We start from the raw sequence: 21466 nt of genomic DNA on the forward strand, positions 1-21466 counted from the left end.
CACTTTATCTAATGAAGTTTAATGCACAATGAAGTCACAGAGGACAGACTAAATCTAATCTTCTGACTTCATTTACGCAGAAAATAATACCACAAACTGACAGAAATTAGAAGGTTTTTGCAGTGAACCACGGAAGAAGTGATGGAAAAGAAGAACAAAGGCATTCAAAGAAACTGATAAAAGATAAACAGCACATCACAAAGACAAGAATTGAAAACGAAGAACTTGGGGAAAAGCTAGCGAGGCAGAGGTTAAGTATTTGAGACAGCAGTGAGCAAGCAGATGGGGAACAATAGAGCCACGCACGCAGCAGGATTGACATTGAAATGTTGCCAGCAGAGCAAAGTTTCCCATCTATTTACCATATTCCCTCCGTGTTTTTCAGCGAGCTGGTGGAGCGTGACCGTGGTTTAAGGATGATACTCATAGTCTTTTCCTTCCACATTTACACGCAGTACATGTGCAAGGTGCGCACACAACCCCATTCACGCATTAAGTCACACACACACAACTTCTGGGGCACCAGGATCCCACTGGCCAGCTGTCCGTCGTGGTCTGCTCACAGGTTTGAAGTGATCCAGTGGAGGCTTCAGTCTGGGTAAACCTGAGTTTAGTTTGATCAGACCCTCCTCCAGCAGTGTGTCACACTGCGTCTTCCTGTCAAGCTTGGATCATTTGACTGTAGGTTGCTCTACCCTGCTCTTCCTCTCCGTCACTTGATTTTATCTTTCTATCCAGATCTAAGTGTGATCTTCCTCTGTCCTCATCCAGCCATGCACTGCTTCGTTCTCTCACTCTGCTTCTCTGAAGTCCGTGTGTGTTTTTTCCTGACTAGTGGAAATTAGATCTCCTCCCACATTCCTTTTCCCCTCCCTCCTTACCCCTGTTTGTTTTTCTCTGACTTACACTCCTATTCTCTTGCTATCTCACTGTTTCCCCAAGTTGCAGCTCGGGTATGTCTTGAATGAAAGCTGTTGTTTTTGTAGTAGTAATTACTTGAAGGGTTGGACTTGTATCCACCGGCATTCCTGACTATCATCTGCATGTCAGTCATTCCTAACAATCATGTACATGCCAATCATTCAGTCACATTAAACCAAAACCAACAGCAAAAGCATGGCACTGATCTGAGAGGACACACAAAGGCAGTGTTGGCTGAGTTTCATTGTGTGATTCAGCAATCTACTGAGATAAACACAAATGTCCTCATAATGCTGTACAGTAAATGGTTAAGATTGTATTGGTGTGGATTAACATTTATTACACTTGAAGAGCTAACATGCGTGAGTGAATTTAAAGCATTTGAAAGGAAAATTAACCGCAGCAAGCATTGATCCACAATCTGCCACTATATTTGCCAGCACATTAAACTGTATTTGGTTTCGCCAAAATTTTTTACATTTTGTTTTGTCAGATATTAGCATGTCAGCATGTACGATAATAATGTACAATTTGTTTATGATGAGCTTCTATAATACCTTAATAAATATGGTAGTTTCCCATTTGTGAAGTCTGCCCAACAACAGTACACACACTTTCTGCACTGTTATGACAGATGAAAGTCACTAACATGAGTTAAAAAAGGTCTGACATAGGTTTAAAGGCAACTTTTCAGGAGCCTGGCACTTTTATCCCCCAGGGACAGCTTTAAAAACAGAGATGACAGTATTCAGCTATAATGGCTATCTTTCCCGCATGGTCTCAAATTTCATTTCCTACAGGCATGAGTTGTGTGAAGCGAATGAACTCTTTTCAGTATTATGACTGTAGGTCCACGTCAACAGAGTGGTTTTGTGTGTCTTATTATCCCAAGACATGTGCTATGAGCTTTCACATAAAAAAACAAAACAAAAAACAGAGCACTGCCTTGCTGGCTATGAAATGGAATCACCAGCGTGTTACTAACTATAAAATAAAGGTTTGAGTGTGGAGCTCAGGTGGCATCATCTGCTACTCAAGTTGTGGGCCAAGGAAATGACATTAGCACTGCACCAGTAAGAAAAGTGTACTAACCTGCCAGCAGGTCCATCATGCATGAATTAGTAAAGCAAAGCTAGCAACTCTACCTCTGTGAGTGCTGTAAATTTGTGGGCTATAGTTGTGTATTTTGCAGGCTGGAGGTACACAGAAGTTGGCATATACTCACCAAAAAAGTGGGGAGGGAAAAAAAAAGCTGAAAAATCTGACTGCATCAATTACTTAAATGGTTAATATCCTCTCATATGGCCATGCGTCCATCAATTTTAAACGGACAATCCAGCCCAAGAACAGACACTAATTAGGAGACATCTGAAGATTTTCACTCCTAACCAACATCTCTGGACAGCACAGATGATTTGATGGCTTGTATATTATAAATTTTAGGTGATTAAATGTAGAGCAGGTGACCGTGGATGGAGTGCTTCAAGTAAGTTACAGCAAAATGAATAGGCACATTTAATGCTTCCAATTTGACAAAGTGGTTAAACTAATCGTATTACAGTGCTCCTTGAAACCACATGAACTCCACCATGATATCAGAGCAACTGACACGAGGACAAGCAGTCTGCAGACCTTCCTGACTCCATATCACAATGATGTCTTCACTGTTTAATAAACTGAGCACATTTATTTCATCAAATCATATTCATTTAAAGTCAGTCAATCAGCAGAGTTCAGAGCTTGTATATCAATGTGAAACACTATGAGAACGTTTTCATCTGTTGTGAAAAGAGATGCTGCTCCAGTCACATAAACTCATGCTCACATAAGATGATTGTGTTTGGTATATTTTTCGCTACACCACTACCATCTGCAGGATACAGAGGGAAACAGAGAGGGACAAACACAAATAATGAGCAAACTATGCTTAAATTTGCCAGGACCAAAAACGTCTTTAAGTAAGAAACATTCATATTTAACAGATCTTTTTCTTTTAGAGGTGATAACATATCTCATTCATATATTCAACCAATAACCTAAAGTTGCAAAGATCATTTGTTATGATCTCTATTGAATAAAGAGTAAGTGTACAGTAAAACAAAAATCTAAATGTGTCAGTGTAAGGCGCATAGCCATTGAACATTACCGCCCTCAGTGTTTTTAGAGCGGCTTCTAATTAATCAGTTTTTATCTAATCAATTCAGATTTAAATATGGGGAACAAAAACCGTCCTCTTCAATGAACTGATAAAAACAGCTTAAATTATCTGAATGAGGTCATTCGTATCAGGCTGCGTTCATGTAAAATCTAAAATGATGTTGTGAATGGTAAATTCAATAGAACACGTCCAGTCTCCATTTAGTAACCACCAACAGTTCTACATAATCTATGTAACTCAGAGAAACACCACTGCCACCTACTGGTAAAACAAGTGTAGTTTTTATCATACAAATTAGTTGCACAGATTATGTGAACACAATTTGCAAAAATATTGATTTGGGTTCTTTTTTTCTTCCATGATCTAGGCTCATATATGGTGCCGATAAATGCACGCAGTAAATGCTGATATAAATAGCACTCAACAAAGGGGGAAGCAGTGAGCACAGATGGCTGGTCCATATTATTGACAAGGCTCTCTCTATATCTATATGTCCACAAACGACACCAGCCATTAACGCTGCTTCATATTCAAATAATGTAGAGGCGCAAACGCAACTTAGATCCATGCTCATCCACACAAACACACACACAAAGAAGTATGTGAGGACAGATGTACATTAGGGGACAGCACATCTTAGTTTTGGCTGGGGTCGTCAAGTAAATGTTAGTTGGAGAATGTAAGTATGAAAATGGGGCTAACAAGGCTTCAACATTGTCTGTATGAGCTCTAATGGACAGAGAGTGCTCTGATGATTTGTTTATGCTCTGCTCTGGTAAGTGAAGAGACCTCTCCTCCTGAACACCTTGATGATTTATATGATGGCTGGATGGAACCTGTTTATTTATCGTTTATTTTCCTTTTAACCATGCTTTGTAGAAGTGAATATCTGCTGCTCTTGGAACACGCAAAGAGACACAAACACACGCGCGCGCGCACACACACACACACACACACACACACACACACACAATGACACACACTTGAGGCAGAGTAAACAGCTTTGGCAGAGCTCTCACAACACAACCAAACCACCAAGGAACGACCATTTATGGAACACTCGGTTTTGAACATGGACCAGTTGTGTGTTGTCCAGGTGAAACTATTCATCAGCTAATGCTCTGATAAGAGAGAAAGTACACACAGACACACACTTTGTGCCAACTCATACAAACACAGTGCACATTACATAGTCGCTATATATAAAAAGACAAACAAGAAAGATAGTTTTTAAGCTCAACCAACGTTCAAATACACAAACCTTTCTTACCATTTTCTCTGACACTAATTTACTCTATTTAAGCTTAAAAAAAAAAAAAAGAGCATGGGATGAACTATAAAGACAGAACAGCCAGAACAGATGTTGACATTAAGGGACAATACTGAATATCTACCTATTTAAAGTAACTAAATAATGAAGACAATACAAAATGGTTTCTAGTCAAAACAAATCCAACAAATCCACAGTCCTAGAAAGACAATTTAGACTAATGTCGATTCCCAGACATGCTTCATTGTCAGAGATCAGTCATACCCTCTCTTGCCACGAGGTTTGATGTCGATGGGCTTGTTCGTGGCATAAGGCGAGCCGTTGGAGCAGGCGTGGCGGTAGCGGGCTATCCTCTCCAGAGATAGATAATCTGAGTTCACTGGCAAACTCATCCTTAAACGTTTGCACTCATAAACTTAATCAAGTGAAAAAACAGAAAGAGAGGATAAATGGAGTCAGGAGACAAGACTATCTTCGTAGGAAGGAGGAAGGTGAGCAAGGAGAGGGCTCAGGATGGGTGTGACTTGAATGGGGGGAAAGATGGAGCATGAGAGAAAGATGCCAGCGAGGGAGGAGCAAAGTGCAGAGGTAGAGCAAACTCATTTATCTTTTCACTCAGATAACAGCAGTCATATTGACAACCACTAAAGCTCTGATACTGTAGACCTGCTGCAAAGTTATGCAATAATGATACATTTACAGCGTCAATTTATTTCGGCTTTATGATGAATTTCAATTCTGAGCTGTTTCCCAAACTCAGTTACTGGACATTTTTAAGAGCAATTTCATATCAGGTAAAGCAAATAAGCATCATTTTGACAGTGGTCCTTGATGCGGTGTGTGAACATGTGGGATATATTTCATGTATTAAAAAAGACTTACAAATAAGCCTTTCCATCAACGAGTTTCAAAATCTTACAGTTGCCACTGTGATCTAGCATGACTTTAAAATTGCTTCTCAACATCCAGAAAATAAGAAGGCAAAGTCATCTCATATTATTATTGCAAATCATATTATTATAGATGTTAAAGATGTTGAATTTCATTAATTAATTCACTAATTTCATTTCACAAGGCATCACAATACACAATCTAAACTGACAATGGGATGTATAATATGAGAGATACATGTCAGATTAACAGCAGTGACTGCAATATGAGTCAACACAGTATCAGTAAGAGTATCTGTGGAGCAGATCAAAGTGTAATATATATGCATATTTAACATGAAGCCTGTTCTCACAGAATCAAGAGCTTTAAGTGGATCAGGACTAAGCAAGCATTAACGCATTTACGGTCTCTAATGACAAAAATTTAATTAGATAACTGTCATTTGACATGCAGTCAAGATGGAATCTAAATCACTCCAACTTGTGGAGCTCTGGTCTTAGCTGCCAGCAGGGGGCAGTGTCTGCTGCAGGGACACTGCAGGTACCTGAGCACAAACACACACCGAGTGGTGAATCTCTGTGGAGTTACGGCTCCTGCTCAGCTCTGACAGAAGCAGCTAGCATGTGACAACAGCTCCTGGGCAGACAGGGAGGCTGTCAAAGTCACAAATGCAACGACAGACACAACAGGCTTCTGCACTCGTGTTGAACAATGGAGCATTACCACATCAGCACAATCCTGCACACAAAGAAAACCCCGTCACACACACACACACACACACACACACACAAATGCTGATTTAAGGCATAAACACCACAACATGTACAGGCAGATGCAATGCACGCAGATCAATACAACAGAACAGCAGAACAACCTTCCAAGCATATGTTTGCCTGGTTACCACATGGCGTCGATGCCAGCAGTGAGCTGTGACAGAGCATCACGTGACGATGCAATTGTCTTCACACAGCGTCCCTGAGGCACTTTTTCTGAACTAAGTCTCAGTAATACAGTTCCCTTTTTTAGCCATATCTCCTCAACCATATTTTAAAATTTATATTTATGGCTCATGCTGGAAAAGAAAACTGTCCTAGTTGTCATATAACATTTTTGAATGCAATTTTTTATTGTTGCATTAAAATGAACTAGATCTAGAACAAGCGATACAGTTTTTACACACCCTTAATGTATTTTACCTGAGAGTACAGACTCCAGACATAAGCAACCTTTTCAAGGGCTTAGGGCCAAAGTAGCCTTAAGGGGTGGGACAGACGAAGGACTGAAACAGTGGTGTTGGGTTAGAGACTTATTTTACCTAAAAAATGTTGGGGTCAGATTAATTTGATATATTTAGAGAATTTCCAAAAACCCAATGTCCACTAATATGGAGTTGATACTTGCACCAAAAAAAAAAGGAGAGGTGCTAAAATCAACACAGAGAGGAACAAAAGATTGAGTCTCAAATGCAGCTGTACAAGAACAATGGCAAAAAATTCTGAGCAGGAATTCGATACCAGTTAGTAACTCCAGTGTTGTCACTTGAGCTTTGCCTCCACAGCATATTATTAGAGTTTGGGCTTTGGCTCAGCGTGCTACGTTGGTTCACAGCAGCAGTATTGTTCTCCACTGCTCTTCTACAAATAAGGCTTCATTATTGTCACGACATGAGGCCCGTAGTTATGTTGGAGACACTGAGAAGCTGATAAATATAAACGTATTAGAAGTTGACACTCTGCATTTAACAGCTTTGCACTTTTGGTAAAGAAAAAAAACATTAAGATGGTCTGAGGAATAAAAAGTTGCAAGAGGGCCAATGGCAGTTTTCTTTTTTTTTTTTTTCCATTGAGCCTGTTCTGTCAAGAAAGTGACAAGCAGGGGAACGGTTGGCTTTCTACCTATCTGACCAGCTCATAGCTGATTTGTCCATTAAGAAGAAACAAAGAACAGGCCAATTGAATTCAATATGAAAACAGGCAGTTAAAGATAAAGCGTAACTGGGGCTTTAAGCTGTTGTTGCAGCTTAGTGCCATGGCAACTGCTCCTCCACTGCTGTTGCAAGAAAACTGGATAATTTTTTTTCTAGGTATGTAAATCTGCAAGATAATGCAATTAGGAAACAGCAACGGACATGTAATCAAGATCTATGTACTGGTGCAGATGGAACAGCTCTGATACCGCCAAGCTGCTCGAAAACCGCTGTTATGTGTGGCGAGGAGCCATTCCTCTGCCTCACATCCCACCTGCCTTTACAGTTGCCATGCTGGCTTCATGTTTATAATGTGGTTGCCATGGTGACTGAGCAGCATTCAAAAAGGACAGGTAGGTTTGTGACAACCAATCAGCCATCAGTTGCTGAGGACACAGCAGTAGATACTGTAATGAGAAAATGATGGCAGGCTGCTAAGAAGGTCAGTGCTGGAGAAATGGAGTGAAGTGATGGAGTCAACATGGGCATGAGACTGTGGGTAATGGCAAGAGTTTATGAGAGTCATTTCATATTTCAGCAGCCGTGCATGACTTACATGTGCTCCATTTATACATCCAGCTGACTCAGAATGGAAAGTGGATTTAAATGGATGAACAATTGTTTGCCTCTGAGATCGACCAGATCACGAAAGGGAAGATAAAACTCAGACAGTACCAAAAAAGAAGACATCTGATGAAGCCTCACGGCTGAAGATAAGACCAACGACTGTCTTACTTGTGCTGTGCATGCATGTTGTCTGGGTGTACATCATCTCGATGCCGACAACAGCAGCAAGCAAGGAATGTTGTGATGTGTTAAGGCTGAAGTGATGTCAGACAGGATGAAAGAGAGAGTCATTATTGAGGCCAGCACGGAGGAATCTCTCTAAATATGTACTATCAGTATTATAAAAAGTACTCAACAAAACATATTGAAGCCATAAAGCCATATGCTTGTTAAAGTCACAAGATATTGAAACAAACAGAAAAATCAAAAGAAGCAACAGGTTTGTGTATTTCTGATTGTAATTATTTATTTATTTATTTATTTTTGAGGGTGACAGGTTGAACCCAGAACTTCCTGCACCAGCATTTCATAAAATCAATATGAGCAAGCACAAATCTGTTCAATCTCCACAGCTCAGGGTATCGGCCAAATGCATTTTCATATATCAATAATTCTGAAGCCAATGTAAAACATAATACACCCACAGTGAAAAGCAATACTGTTCAAGTGCTTCCAGGTTTGATGTCCCACATACTATCACCCACAATCAGCTATGGTAAACAAATGGAGTCACCAGACCATTGGCTCAAATGCGACTGTTTAGAATCCAGGCTTTGAATAAATAAATAAATAAATAAATAAATAAATAAAAGAGCAGCCTGTGCTTGCCTGAGTCAAACATGATCAGAGTTTTAGCCATTAATCTCCAAAGCCATTTTGTAAATAAAACTTGTTGTGCCAAGTTACAGCACAGCACAACTCTCAGGTTAAATGTGTTCCTGGTATCTCTTTCATGAGCCCGCAAGTGTGTCTTTGGACAAGTGTGTGTTCTTTAGATGCTTTAGATGCTCATCATTACAGCCGCCAAGTCCTGCAAAGCTCTTTGAAGAGCTGCTGTTCAGTCAACACAACACAGTGCGTGCTCCATTGTGGATGTTTTGGCCCAAAGTCTTGGCCAGCAAAATGAGACCGTTTTTTGATGATCACATTAATGGAGAAGTTAAAGGGTAGATGAAATCTTGATAATGATATTCATGGACTGCACTACTCCTGCTATAGGCTCTTATCACGCATGGCCACACATATTTCTTTCTGCAGTGCACCCCAAGCACATGGTGAAGCTAATAGGTTTAACTTGGCAGCAGTCCCACTGATGTCAGAGTAATCCCTCATTAAAACTATGACATCACCACAGTGGTGAGAGTATGTGAGAGCTGAGTCGGTGTGTGTGTGTGTGTGTGTGTGTGTGTGTGGGATACCCTGCCACTGAGTACCAAGGATGCCTTCACTGCAGCCCAGGTAATCCATATTTAGCTGTTCCTCAAAACATGCACAGAGAAAACTAGCGCCATCTTATTGATACTATATCCTAATTTAATTAAGTATGTTTCCTCATTTACACAAACAATAACCTTCTGACAGAAGTTAAAATGATTGCAAAGAGGAATGATGGGTTCCTGACAACCCTAAATGTAAACCATAGATCTACAGGCTGGGACCACCTGCAGGACAACAGCTCCGCGGTGTTGTTCTCAAGAGCTTAGCAGCCTCGGGCCATGTTACAACTCTGAATAAAAAAAATGTTAAAGATATTCCTCTTTCAGTTCTGTCCAGTCTCTCAATAACTATGATTCATTAATTCAACTCCACATTCTTTGTTCCAACATTTTCAAAATATTTAGTCAGCAGGGATTCTGCTGATGTCTATAGACAGACACACACTTAAATAAACAATTTCTTCACTGAAAAGAAGAATGTAGAGAAGAATAAAAAAGATAAAGTAGGGCCATTAAGGATGTGATCAAAAGCTTGATGATGGGGTGTGGTGCTGATTTAAAGCCACTGGTGTTATCGGTAAATCATGCTGCCTAAGCTTAGTTCAGTCCAGTCCAATCCAACAGGCTCTCCAATGTCAACACAGTAAAAGTGCATTTGGGAGAGCATGAAATGGGATTCTGGTGGTATCAATGTGTTGCTGGAAAGAGAAAAGGAGGCAAGTTTTGACAGTATGTAACATTTTAAGTGGATATGAAGTGCAGATATTCAGCGCTGTCACAAATGTTCTGTGATGGTCTGTGGAATTTCCTGTCTTTCTGAGAGTGTGTTTATTCTTCTTTATATCCTGCAATGTGAGAGTCTGTTTGACCGGATGGATGAGAAACAAAACAATTTGGGCTGTACAAGTGGGAGTGTATTTCCTTGAAGGAAGCACTGTACAGATATATTCATGATATACCAGTTTATATTAAAAAGAAAATACTGAACAAGGTGAAATGTGTAGACTAAACATTGGTAAAATAAGAAATGTCGATATGTTGGTGTTTGAAAAGCAAGTCTGTGAGAGTGCAATAGTAAATCAGAACAAAAGGGAGAAGCAGAAACAAACAATCATGAAAGACAAGCCATCTGTTCAATCTTGTCTGAACATGAGCTACAGCTATACTCCAATGTTTTCAACCTGACAAGTCACTGACCACCTTTTACCTTCACATGCTTCCATTTTCCATTAGCTGGAATTAAACTACTGTACAAGTCTCTAAAATGTATAAATCTATCCAGGTATGTGGGCATGTGTGTGTGTCTTGGGTGGGGGGACTCCCTCTTTCAGGCTAAGCCTTTCTAATCTGCTTTTATGCTTCCTCATAATCACTGTCGTCATCACGGCAATCCAAATCACCATCATCGTCACAAGCAGTTTCCTCGAAATGAACATCATCATTATTCTTTCCTTCTAATAAGAAGTAATTCCCTTAACATTCTGTGTCATATGTTTAACAGCTCTGATCACACTATAAACAGATGACATCTTCTAAGAATGGTCTGAAGATCATTTTCTTGCATAAGCCAACATGAATTAGGGGGGGAAAAAAAAAAAACCCAAACTGTTATTCGTTAGGCTGTGCCCTCTCACAAAAGAAGCAGCAAAGAAAATCAACTCCAGATGACACCCCCCACTGCCAAACAAACACACACACACACACTCCCCCAGACAGAAGAGTGACGCATAAGGCCTTAGTGTGTCTTGAAGAAAACCCCAAGGCTAGGCCTCCATGCCATTCTGCTTGAAATACCATTCTTCTGCATTCACCACTTCTTTTTGTTTCATTACAACTGTTTGTTTTTTAGCTGTGGTGGGAGTTTATAACAAACTGCTCTCAGAGAGCTGCTTTGTTCCTGCAGGAAAGGGCCTGGGCATGATAACATCTGTTGGCTAACCGCAGGTTTTGTTTGGGTCAAATAGTGACGTACACAGCTGCATAACCACACTCTGTCTCACCAGAGACTGAGTAATGATATTTCCTAATGTCTTTGTATTTGCCACTGATTCAGCAGTGATATTTGAATGCCAGGAAAATTTAAGGCAAAATATGATCCCAGTCTGTATCGACAATTGCATGAGCCATGTAGTTCAAAGAACCCTGACATAGTATTGCTGTGGTTTTGCAAATGACAGCAATACATTATTTTTGATTTTTGATTTTTCCAATTAGTTATTTAAAAACTTAACTTAATCATTATTTCAGACTTTTGGTCCATAAAATACGTGTGTGTGTGTGTATGTATAAATGTATGCACGCACACACACACACACACACACACGCGCGCGCGCACACACACACATCTATTTTAGTATAACAAGTATAACATTGATACTAAAATGGGATTTCGGGTATTGGTATTGAGTATATTCTGTATAGTTAAAAAATTTGCCAAGTGATGATCATGTCATGTGAGCAGTTGTTTTCCATATTAAATCTCCTATGGAGGTTTTATTAAGTGTGCTGAACTAATTTTGTTTTGTTCAATGCTGAAACATAAGAAAAGACACTGCAAATAAAGAGCATAAGGATACCAAATATGAAAGACTTTAGTCTAATGGTAGCATCTTCTGCTGGAAAGAGACAGCTAGAGCAAAGTTTGAACCCCTTAAATTGGTGCAGAGTGACAAAATGTAATCTGGGATGAGAATCAGATGATGTAAGACTGTTTGTTAAACCCACAATTAATACCCCACCCCTCTATTTTTAAAAATCCTCCCCCATGAGAGGCATATGAGGAGGGAATTCCCCCTCATACTGCATCATGAATTCAAGCCATGCACACACACACACACAAATTAGAATAGAAAAGACGATAAAAAGACATCTATGAAACAGACAAATGCCCACTCAAATGCTTCCTGTAGCATGAGGAGCACCACAGATCACTCCTGGTGGATCAATTAATGCCAGAATTCTGGAGTACAGCATGCATCGTGGGGACATTACTCGTTACAAAATTATAGCCAGGACTTGTCCACCTAGGGAGTTGAAGCAAGATTCAGAATGCCTTATTTGAGCTTCCTAGGCTTTGTTAAATTTGTACCATAAGTGAGCTGTGCATAATGAAGTGCCGTATGCTGACAGATTTTAACATTGTCAGTGTACATACGAAACACACTATCCAACATAAATATATAACATACAGACATAAAACATACATACAACTGCATTATGACATAAAAATATCACACAGTTGAATACGGTCCACATAGTTCCTAGTTCAGACTGCATGTTTTTCCTAGTCAGAAGCAGAAAATTACAGAACAGAGCAAATCTTAAAATGCAGCAGGATGAAACGTGCTTGGCGTAATTACTTCTGTAATCCTTTAAGACTGATGGTCAAAAGATGAACATTGACTAAAGAAAGAAAACACAAGACTCCCACTTCACACACTCATTCAGAACACCTATGCTGACAGCTGACCCCACAAAGTCAAACAAATATTAATTTACCTGCTTTGCATTTTACGTTGAATTTGCACAAACATCAGCATATGGTCTGCCATTAAACAGGCAGCCACTCCTCCCATTGCCTGTGCTTTAGCTTGCAACATTTCTATTTTTGATTTATGCTGAGCTCACAAAAGCACCTGCAGCTATCCCCTGCCTTCAATATGTCTGGCTGTCATGCTGTATTCTTATTGATCTGTCCATCTTGTTGCCTCTGTGCCGGAGATGAACACAGGATTGAATGTCCCTATCTAGCAGCTGCTGCGTGGACAGGGCCAAGAGATAGCTCAGGCTGAAATGAATTTAACTGAAATTAAATGGATATTCATAATGAATGTGATGTCAAGGCAGCCTCGAGGCTTTTGTGAGAGACTCTGGCTTGTGCATGCATTTCGTATGTACTCCAGAGAGCAAATCATGCAACTGTGTTATATGACAACACCTGCTGAAGCCAGTGGCATTACTAGGACAAGTCCACTCTTTCTGTCTGTATCGGTTAATTAACAAATGCTTATAGGAGAAAATGATCTGTGTCAGTCATGAGCTGGTGTCTCATCTCAATAAAGCCAGTGATTTTTTTGCTCATTACAAGCCAGACAGCAGTACAATGGCTTTGAAATGCTGCAATGAGTAGAGAAAACTCTGTCTCCAGACACTGCTTATTCTGCACTGCATCTAATCTGTCCCAAAAACACATGAGGTGTTTGTGTGTAACACACTGGAGAAGGTAAGGCGACAAAAAAGGAAGTGTAAAAGTGTAAATAAGTAGCAGAATGACACAATCAGAAAACCAATAGCAGCAATGTATGAACAAGTAATTGGATGATGAAGCAAATTCAAGGTTGGGAAAACAGAAGAGCTCAGCTTGAACATCAAGAACCTCAAGACTGCCAGTACTGGCTGACTCAGTGTGCGTGCTCACTCAGACACACAAGATGCAAGATGTCCTGCAATATAGGTGTGAAATAACGAACTAATCATTTAGCAATTCAAAAGAGGAGCTAAATCAGATTCCTTTGACAGGCTGCAACAGTGGAGTCTTTGTGAACAACAGCAGCCCATCTATGCAGATTAAGGCAGAGAGCCTCAAACAAAATGGCCAGAACATGGCTGTCATGCTTCATGTAACATCTTGATCAATTTAAGACCGCACTGCCTCGTAGGAAAGTAGGAGTGACGACAGATTTCTACTTAATGCTTGGAAATCACAGCACTTTCAAACTGCTGGCCAGACTTTAATAATAACAAACTAATAAAGACGCACATTACACCATACAGTAATAAGTCATCCATTTCTGTGATGGTGTGTGTCACAGGATCTGCACTTCCACTGTACAATATTGCTTCATTATTCATAAATCTTGTGGTTGGACTGGGCTGACACACCAAACGCAGCAGCTTCACTGACTGTAAAACCAAAAGCATACAGTTTACAGTCATTTGGCTAACCTGATTACTCTTTCATTTTATTGTTTCTCTTTTAAGTTTTACTACTCAAAATTTCATATGAACACTGAAACTCCAAACTCAATGGGAAGCTTAAGCTTCCCTCAGTCCATTGTTATGTTGTAGCAAAGTTAGGAACTACCTGGTTAATTATGTAGCTGCTGGATGTGTAAATAGTCAGCTGTTGTCTTACATGCATGAATATTAACTTGATTATATCCCAATGTTATGTTCACATCTCTAGAGAACCAATACCAATAATGTTTTAAACAAATTAAGCACAAATATCGTAAAAAAAAACAACAACTTTCACTGGGGGCACAAAATTCAAAATTAGCAGTGGCTATAAACTCTTCATCCAACATTTTAGTTTGGATATACTTTGTAATGGACTCATGTTAAATTCCATTGTTCCCAACAACTTAATTATTTAGCTAAACTTGTTAAACTAAAACACTGAAACCAATAAAAAGACCAAAGAAAACAAGTAGATTTTACATTTGAAGGGAAACCAACAACTTCAAAGGGACTCTTTCCATTAAGCCCAAACACAACTAGTTGAATTTGAGACAAAATTGTCCAGTATTGCTATCGTTTCATGAAAGACAGCTCAGTGACTCCATATACAGCTGCCATATGATGTTTTTATAAGCTCACCATAATCAAAAACAGGTCTTTTCCTTTTTTCAGTCTGTGGTTTGCACTGTGCCTTCTGAGAAGTATAAAATATCCTGCTTACAAGCTTGGAGTGGATATCATTCAGGCATAAAATTACACTGAAATTGAATGAGGTGATGCTGTCTCTGGAGGACATGAACAAGGGCACACTGTGACCTCAAAAGGCCTTTTTTCTCTACTTACAAGACCCCTTTCATGTGCTGAGCTCGCTCACAAACTATCCAGGTTTCTGAGAGGAAGAAAGAATGTTAATAAGAAGGGACCATTAGACTGTGTAACCATTTCAAGCAGAGTGATCGGGGAGCACTCTTAATAAGGCTGAGCACATCAGCATCACAGTGCACAGTAGATTGCCAAAGATTGATGCTGCAGGTGCACAATAGCTCTGTATTCCACACACACACTTAGTGGTAGTGGTCCTGTTGGACAACAATGAGCGAGGACTCTGTCCTCTAAAAAGTGACAGCAGCTGTCTCCAAAAAGCCCATTTTAAAATCTCTGCCTCAGTGGCAACAAAGTAATAGAAAGTAATTTAAAGTTTGGCCCAACACAGCTAGAATCGATGACAATGAGCAGGAAGAGAAAGCCTCAAAGAAATGAGATGACAATGTCTTGTGTCTTGTTATCTCCCTGACAAAATGTGGTATGGCTGAGGAAGCCACCCTTGGGGGCCACTGAGAGAGGATAATCGAGGAAGAGATGGGGGCGAAGGGCTGAGAGAATAGTACTTGATGTCCTTTGACGCAATCCCTAAGAGTAGCTGAGACATTACATATTTAAACCACATAACATCAGAGTCCCACATTTTAGAGAGAAAGAGGAAGCCAGTAGATGCAGCAATGCCCTAACTGTTTTTGTTTTCTGCTCCCTCCCCCTGATGTCTGCTGCGCTGGATTCACTTAACTGGATTACTAAACACACCTTTCATTTCCTTTCTATTAAGTTCAGAATGAAATTAATACAATCACACATTTTATGTTTATTAATTTCGGTGCCGAGGACAACACCCCGCATATTAAAAAATGTGGGACGAAAACAGCAGCAGCACTGTTGGGCACTCTGTAATATGTCTATATGTTATTTATGTCTGCATTGTGCAGTCTCAAATGTGTTATTTCAGCATTCAAAGCCCACATAGATCTCACATAGATTTCAGTGTTCATGTCTGGGTCATGCTTATGTATTCTGGGGAATTTTCACAGTCCATTGTTTTGAACAGTGTGCGTTTGTGTATTGTCATGAATGTTTGGCTGGCTAATATTCTAAGCATTATGAATACATTTTTTTATACATGGAATTGAATCTGCAACCTACACATTTTAAATGATTACGTGACCCAAAAATGTCCATCAAAGGGTTGATGTTGAAAATGAAATTGGGATATAGACACCTGGACAGTACATCGGACACTGTTTGAAAAATATTAGCATTTTCCTACATGCAGAACTAGCAAGATTTCCTGAAAATAAATAACCAGCAAGAACAAAATTTGACAAAAATATATTTTGACTCATTATCCTCAACTGTATCTTTGTGTAATCTTTATAAGCCCTTCTCTCCCAGTGCTACCTGGCTCAAACACCACTGGTCTGACACGGAAAGGAAGGGACTAGTCCATTATTGAGCTACAATGAATAATACAGATTCTCCTGAAAGCTCATTTGGAGTCACATATACTAAGATTGTACAAAGCTTGGCTGCATAGAGGAGGAAAAAAGAATCCTTGCTTCAGGTTTTAATGCAGTCTAACAGGCTAATCTCCCTAATGCTCAACTCTGACAACACTGACAGTCCTGAATTGTTGTTCTAACACTCTCAGTAGATTTGTGACATCCATCTAATGCAGTGAGACATCCCAGCAGACTGTGATTTCAGTGATAGTCAATTTCTCTCACAAGGATTTAAAATGACAAGAAAAACTAACACAATTTATTTTTCCTCTTATTGTATTAAAAAAATTTTTACATTTTATTGTTGGGGAATTTCAGCTATAACAATATAAAACCACACTGTGAGTGTGGATTGTTGATAAAGTTGCGCTGCCATAACAGCCTTTTAGTGTAGCTTCGAGGTGCTGAGGATGATTTCAATTGATTGAATACTTCGGTAATTCGGAGTGGTTGGGTGGACAGGTTTATATGTGTTTGCATGTGTGCATTTTTAATCCTGCAGCTCTCATTTACTGACTTTGATGAAAAAGGCCCTTTGTTTATTCAAGTCAACAGTCTAGTCAATGTATTACATGGTGTTAAATTCAACTCTTAAACATATTCTCTGGCATTATCAGGCACATCTCAAACTGAGCAGATGTATCAGTTGAATCAATGGCTGCTATTGATGAGCACAAATTGGGCCCCATTCTGTAGATTGCATTGGCATTGGAGCCAGAGCTCATCTTTCTGCATCTTCTTGCCTTTATATGCGTCAAAGAGCAGCATAAAGAGTAAGTGATAACAGAGAATGGATTAAATCTGGTGCACATGCTTATGCTTAGCTTTTAATAGAATTGAAACATAACACACAATGCCCCAGAGGCCTGGGGCTGTTAGTGACTAAAAAGGGGACAATAATAAATAATAAAAAATATTGTTATGGCTGCAGTGTAGCAAGTGGAGCATGTGTGTGCATGCGAAAACAGTTGACCGAAAGGTTTGCTGAAAAGCACCAAATCCGTGGTTTGTTGTGTAGGTTTCATGGCTTTTGCCTCACAGGTATAAAGAACTGAAACAACTGGAAAAGCTATGTTGGAAACATGAGCGTTATTCATATTCCTGCAGCCCACTCCGATGACATCACTGACTCCTCTGTGTCCCTCCCAGTTTACAACATAGCTAAGAGACATCTACTCCCCTAAGATGCCCAGCCTAAGTATGACTAATCAAAACAACACAGCGGAGAAAAACTACAACATGGCACTTTTATCAAACTATTTTCCCAGCTAGCTTTGCTCTTGAGAAGCAGTTTCAGTGTTGAAACACCTCTGTGTGTTTTGCCACTTCTGACTTGGCCTCCCATTTATAGATCAACTCAAGCATTTAGTCAAGGAGAAAATGACAGGAAATGTCTGGACCATTGAACAATAAATTTCCCTGAATACAACTGAGCTGAGCTGGGATAAAACGACACTGGGCTTGTCTGACTAACCTTAAGGGAGCTCTAACCATACAACAAAAACACCAGGCACACACCCACAAACAAATCTGCACGCCAATTTACACATGTATCCATTTTGAATTAACCCATGCAACGCACACTACTTTACAGATGAACAACTACAGCAATAAACCCATAAAAAGACAGAAGAAGTATCCGTCACCACAACCAATACTCACCAAATCCAGGAGTGCCTTCGAAAAGGAAAATGGCTTAGGTGCATCATGGACCTATCACTGGGAACACCTGGGCAATGTCCTGGCTTCATGCCGACGCTGTGTTAGGACTAATCCCCCTACCTGTTAAACTTTCACCTTTTGAGCCCCTCTATCTATCTAGCTAAATATCTACAGATAGTGAGCCACAGTATCGGCTGGCCCCAGTACAATATGCTGTGTCCCATACTGCAGTCCACTGCTGTGGTGCACCCATTCAGGTCAGTTTTCCAATAAAGAGCAGCTTCTGAACTTCAAACTTCACTGGCTCCTTCCCAGGGCATCACTCAGCAAAAGGAACAGCATAAATCCAACAAGGAAATCTAAAAAAAATTTGTATATGGAATTGGAAAATCCATTGGAAAATCCCAATAAATGTTATGATCAAAAAAAACAAAACAAAACAAAAAAAACCTCTAAAAGGAACTGGATGCAGTGTGTGCTCTTGTCTTTAAGTGAGAGTTTCAGTAGTACGAGCAGAGAGGCGGCCACCCAGCATGACCAACTAAGCTCTCCGGCCGCTGCTCTTTTTTCCGTGGGATTCTTCCGGCAAAGGTTTGGAAATTACTGTCCCACATCCACATGGTGAACCGGTTCAGGGACTCATTCCTCCAGAAAACATTCTTCTTCCTGACAGCCTGCGACACCGGTTAGAGAGGCAGCAGTCGTCAAATCAGCATGACAGAGCATGTTACGCACAGACTCACTCGCAGACTCACACTAGCTTTGCCCTTTGTCTCTCTTTCTCTGTGTGTCCCTCGCCGTTCTGCCCTCTCACAACCTTCCAGAGAGGAAAGTGAGGGGGGGTAAAAAAAAAAAAGAAAAAAGAAAAACAGCAAAGCGCCTCCTCAGTGTTTCCCTCTTCCTTCTGTCTTGCTCATGCTCGTCTCTCTCCAGTTCTATCTCTCCTCCTCCCTCCTTGCTGCAGTCAGTGGGATGTCCTGACCCTGTGCAAGAGGTGTGCCTGCTCCTTTAGTATCAGCTAAACCTATTGATCCTCTTACCACATGCTGCTCCACTTCATTCAGAGAGCAACATGTCTGCACATGTAGAATTAGCACAAACACAGGAGAGCACATATCAACACAGAAAGCCTTGTAATATGGGTAAAGTGTTGACAGAAGTAATTCCTCTTATTTCCTCCCCTCAAATCCTTCTTCCGCTCCACTTTTCTTTCGTGGCTCCATTATAGCCCTCCTTCGTCATAACAACGCAAGCGCTGTTGTTGCCCTGTCAGTTTGTTTTTCGTTTTTGCTACTCTAAGCATATCCTCTGTCTCTCTCCTGAGTCTGCGTGCATGCCAGTGAACCATAAAATTGTCAAACCGCGCAACAAAAGCCGTCTTATTTTTTTTCCCCGGCACACGTGTGATGTGTGTGACACACACTTGGTGCATTTGTGACTCTAGAAGCATACAGGGGCCCTCTCAAGGCATATTTGTTTCAAAAAACCTGAAACACAGGATGTCATCGCACTAACTGCTGTAGAATACTTGCCTTTGTTCTTAGACCAACAGCTCCAGCTTCCAGATGGCATTGCTGCCTATAAACCCAGCAGCAGTCAAACAGAGGAAATTTCAGTGCCTTTTATTGAAACCCAATTATAAGGATAATGAGAAAACTAACAGCTAAGCTGCAATTTATGAAATTCCCTGTTATTCAGAGTGCACGTCTGTCTCTGCAACTGCCTTTTGAGTGACTGTGTGCGCGAGCTGTGTTGGCAAGGAAGTTATGAGTCGAGGTTGAGGTTAGCACACTAAAGTTGTCTGTCTGTGTGTGTGTGTGTGTTTTGCGTTAAAAGTCATAGCTGTGGCTAAGCTCCAGTTGCTGCAGCCTGAAAAACAGGATCCAGCACTGCTTCTTACACACATCCTGCCCAACACACACGTCAGCAGTGTCTAAACCCCTGCCAAAAGTCAAACCACCTCACAGCCGCTGTAAGCCTGCACCTTCAGCCACTCATGAAAAAAGGCAGAGGAGTGGCGAATTAGCAGGAATCTGTTTTCAGGAAAAAGAAGACAGTAATGCAGATCTCTGTGGATATGTGGGTTGTTTGTGTGTGTAGAGGAGGAAGACTGACACTTTATGCGGCAACAGGGAGAAAAAAAAATATTTAAGGAGCTTTAAAGCTTTAACAAGAAAGCAGCTGGAAGCTAAAAGGGGCTGTTATTCATTTAGAAAAATATCTCGCCCTTACATTTATTCTTAAAATTAAAAAAAAAAAAAAAAATATATATAATAAAATCATAGCTTCAAACATCTTGAGCACAAATGGAAACTGGAGCCAGTGTGCTAATAATAGAATATACACTGCATGTCCCTGTGCATACGAGGGGTATTGCATAATCCCTGTCCCTGCTTTGGGGGCTGTTGGCCCCTGCACTACCCAACACTGGTGAACTGTCACGACACATCCTGCAACCTGAAAGAGAGCGACTGGGTGAGAGAGAGAGAGAGGGGGGGGGGAAATCAAGTGACTGTATAGGCAGAAACAAAAGGAGAAACTAAGATGGAGGGAGACAGTAGGGGAGAGTGCTTAATGCTAGGATCATTAGCGCAATCACGGGGATCGTTAGACATTTCCCTCCTTTTAATTAAAACAGGACAAGAGGTTGATGAAGATTAAATGAACGATGAAATTTTGCCATATTGCAGGGACACATAAACCTTTAGAAACCCTGATAACATCAAATCCATAAAGTGCTGGTACAGGATTAATCCACCATCTTCTGTGACCCCCTGCTCATAAGGAAAACAATGTATTTTCCATCAACAAAACATCAAATCATATTTGAATCAGCAGGCCTTTTTCATTACATTAGTGGTCTGACGACTTTAAGGGCATCAGGAGGGGCACGCAAAACACAACGGAACAAGTATGTATTAATTTCACATGTACTGACATTTAGCAAAGTACTTTTATCATTTCTTCTGCAGATAGATTGCCCACAGAATTCAGGGTGAACTATCCCTACGGACAAATCATAGAGCTGGTCCATAAATGGTTGCCAGTGGTTGCTTCTGCCTAATGACATTGATTTGAGAGATGTTGGGTCAATCCACTTTTACATTCAGATGGGAAGGCAAATCTCTCTGGAGACTGAAAGAAAACTGGGCCGTTGTGTATGTTTTGTTCCTCTGAGGTGGGCCAGCTGTCCATCACTCTGTGTGTGTCGCTGTGAAAATGCCTTGGGCCCAGTCCTCCTCTTTGCCATTCACAGATGGTTATGCAATGGCATTTCGAAAAAGGTTAATTCATTCCCCTTTCAAA

At 40.4% G+C, this 21466-nt stretch overlaps 1 protein-coding gene across 5 annotated transcripts in view; it reads right to left on the reverse strand.

Moving 5' to 3' along the window:
* pde4d (phosphodiesterase 4D, cAMP-specific) overlaps nt 1-21466 on the reverse strand; it is a 143340-nt gene that overhangs the window by 27318 nt on the left and 94556 nt on the right. The window contains exon 1 of one of the 5 annotated variants that reach the window (XM_029511707.1): nt 4614-4741. The exons of 3 other annotated variants lie outside the window; for them this stretch is intronic. In XM_029511707.1, coding sequence (XP_029367567.1) covers nt 4614-4741 — 128 coding nt within the window. Of the gene's footprint in view, nt 1-362; nt 788-4613; nt 4742-21466 lie in introns of those variants that run through there. One more of the 5 variants, XM_029511708.1, reaches the window with a different exon arrangement.

Source organism: Echeneis naucrates, chromosome 9, assembly GCF_900963305.1.
Source record: "Echeneis naucrates chromosome 9, fEcheNa1.1, whole genome shotgun sequence".
NCBI classification, from domain to species: Eukaryota; Metazoa; Chordata; class Actinopteri; order Carangiformes; family Echeneidae; genus Echeneis; species Echeneis naucrates.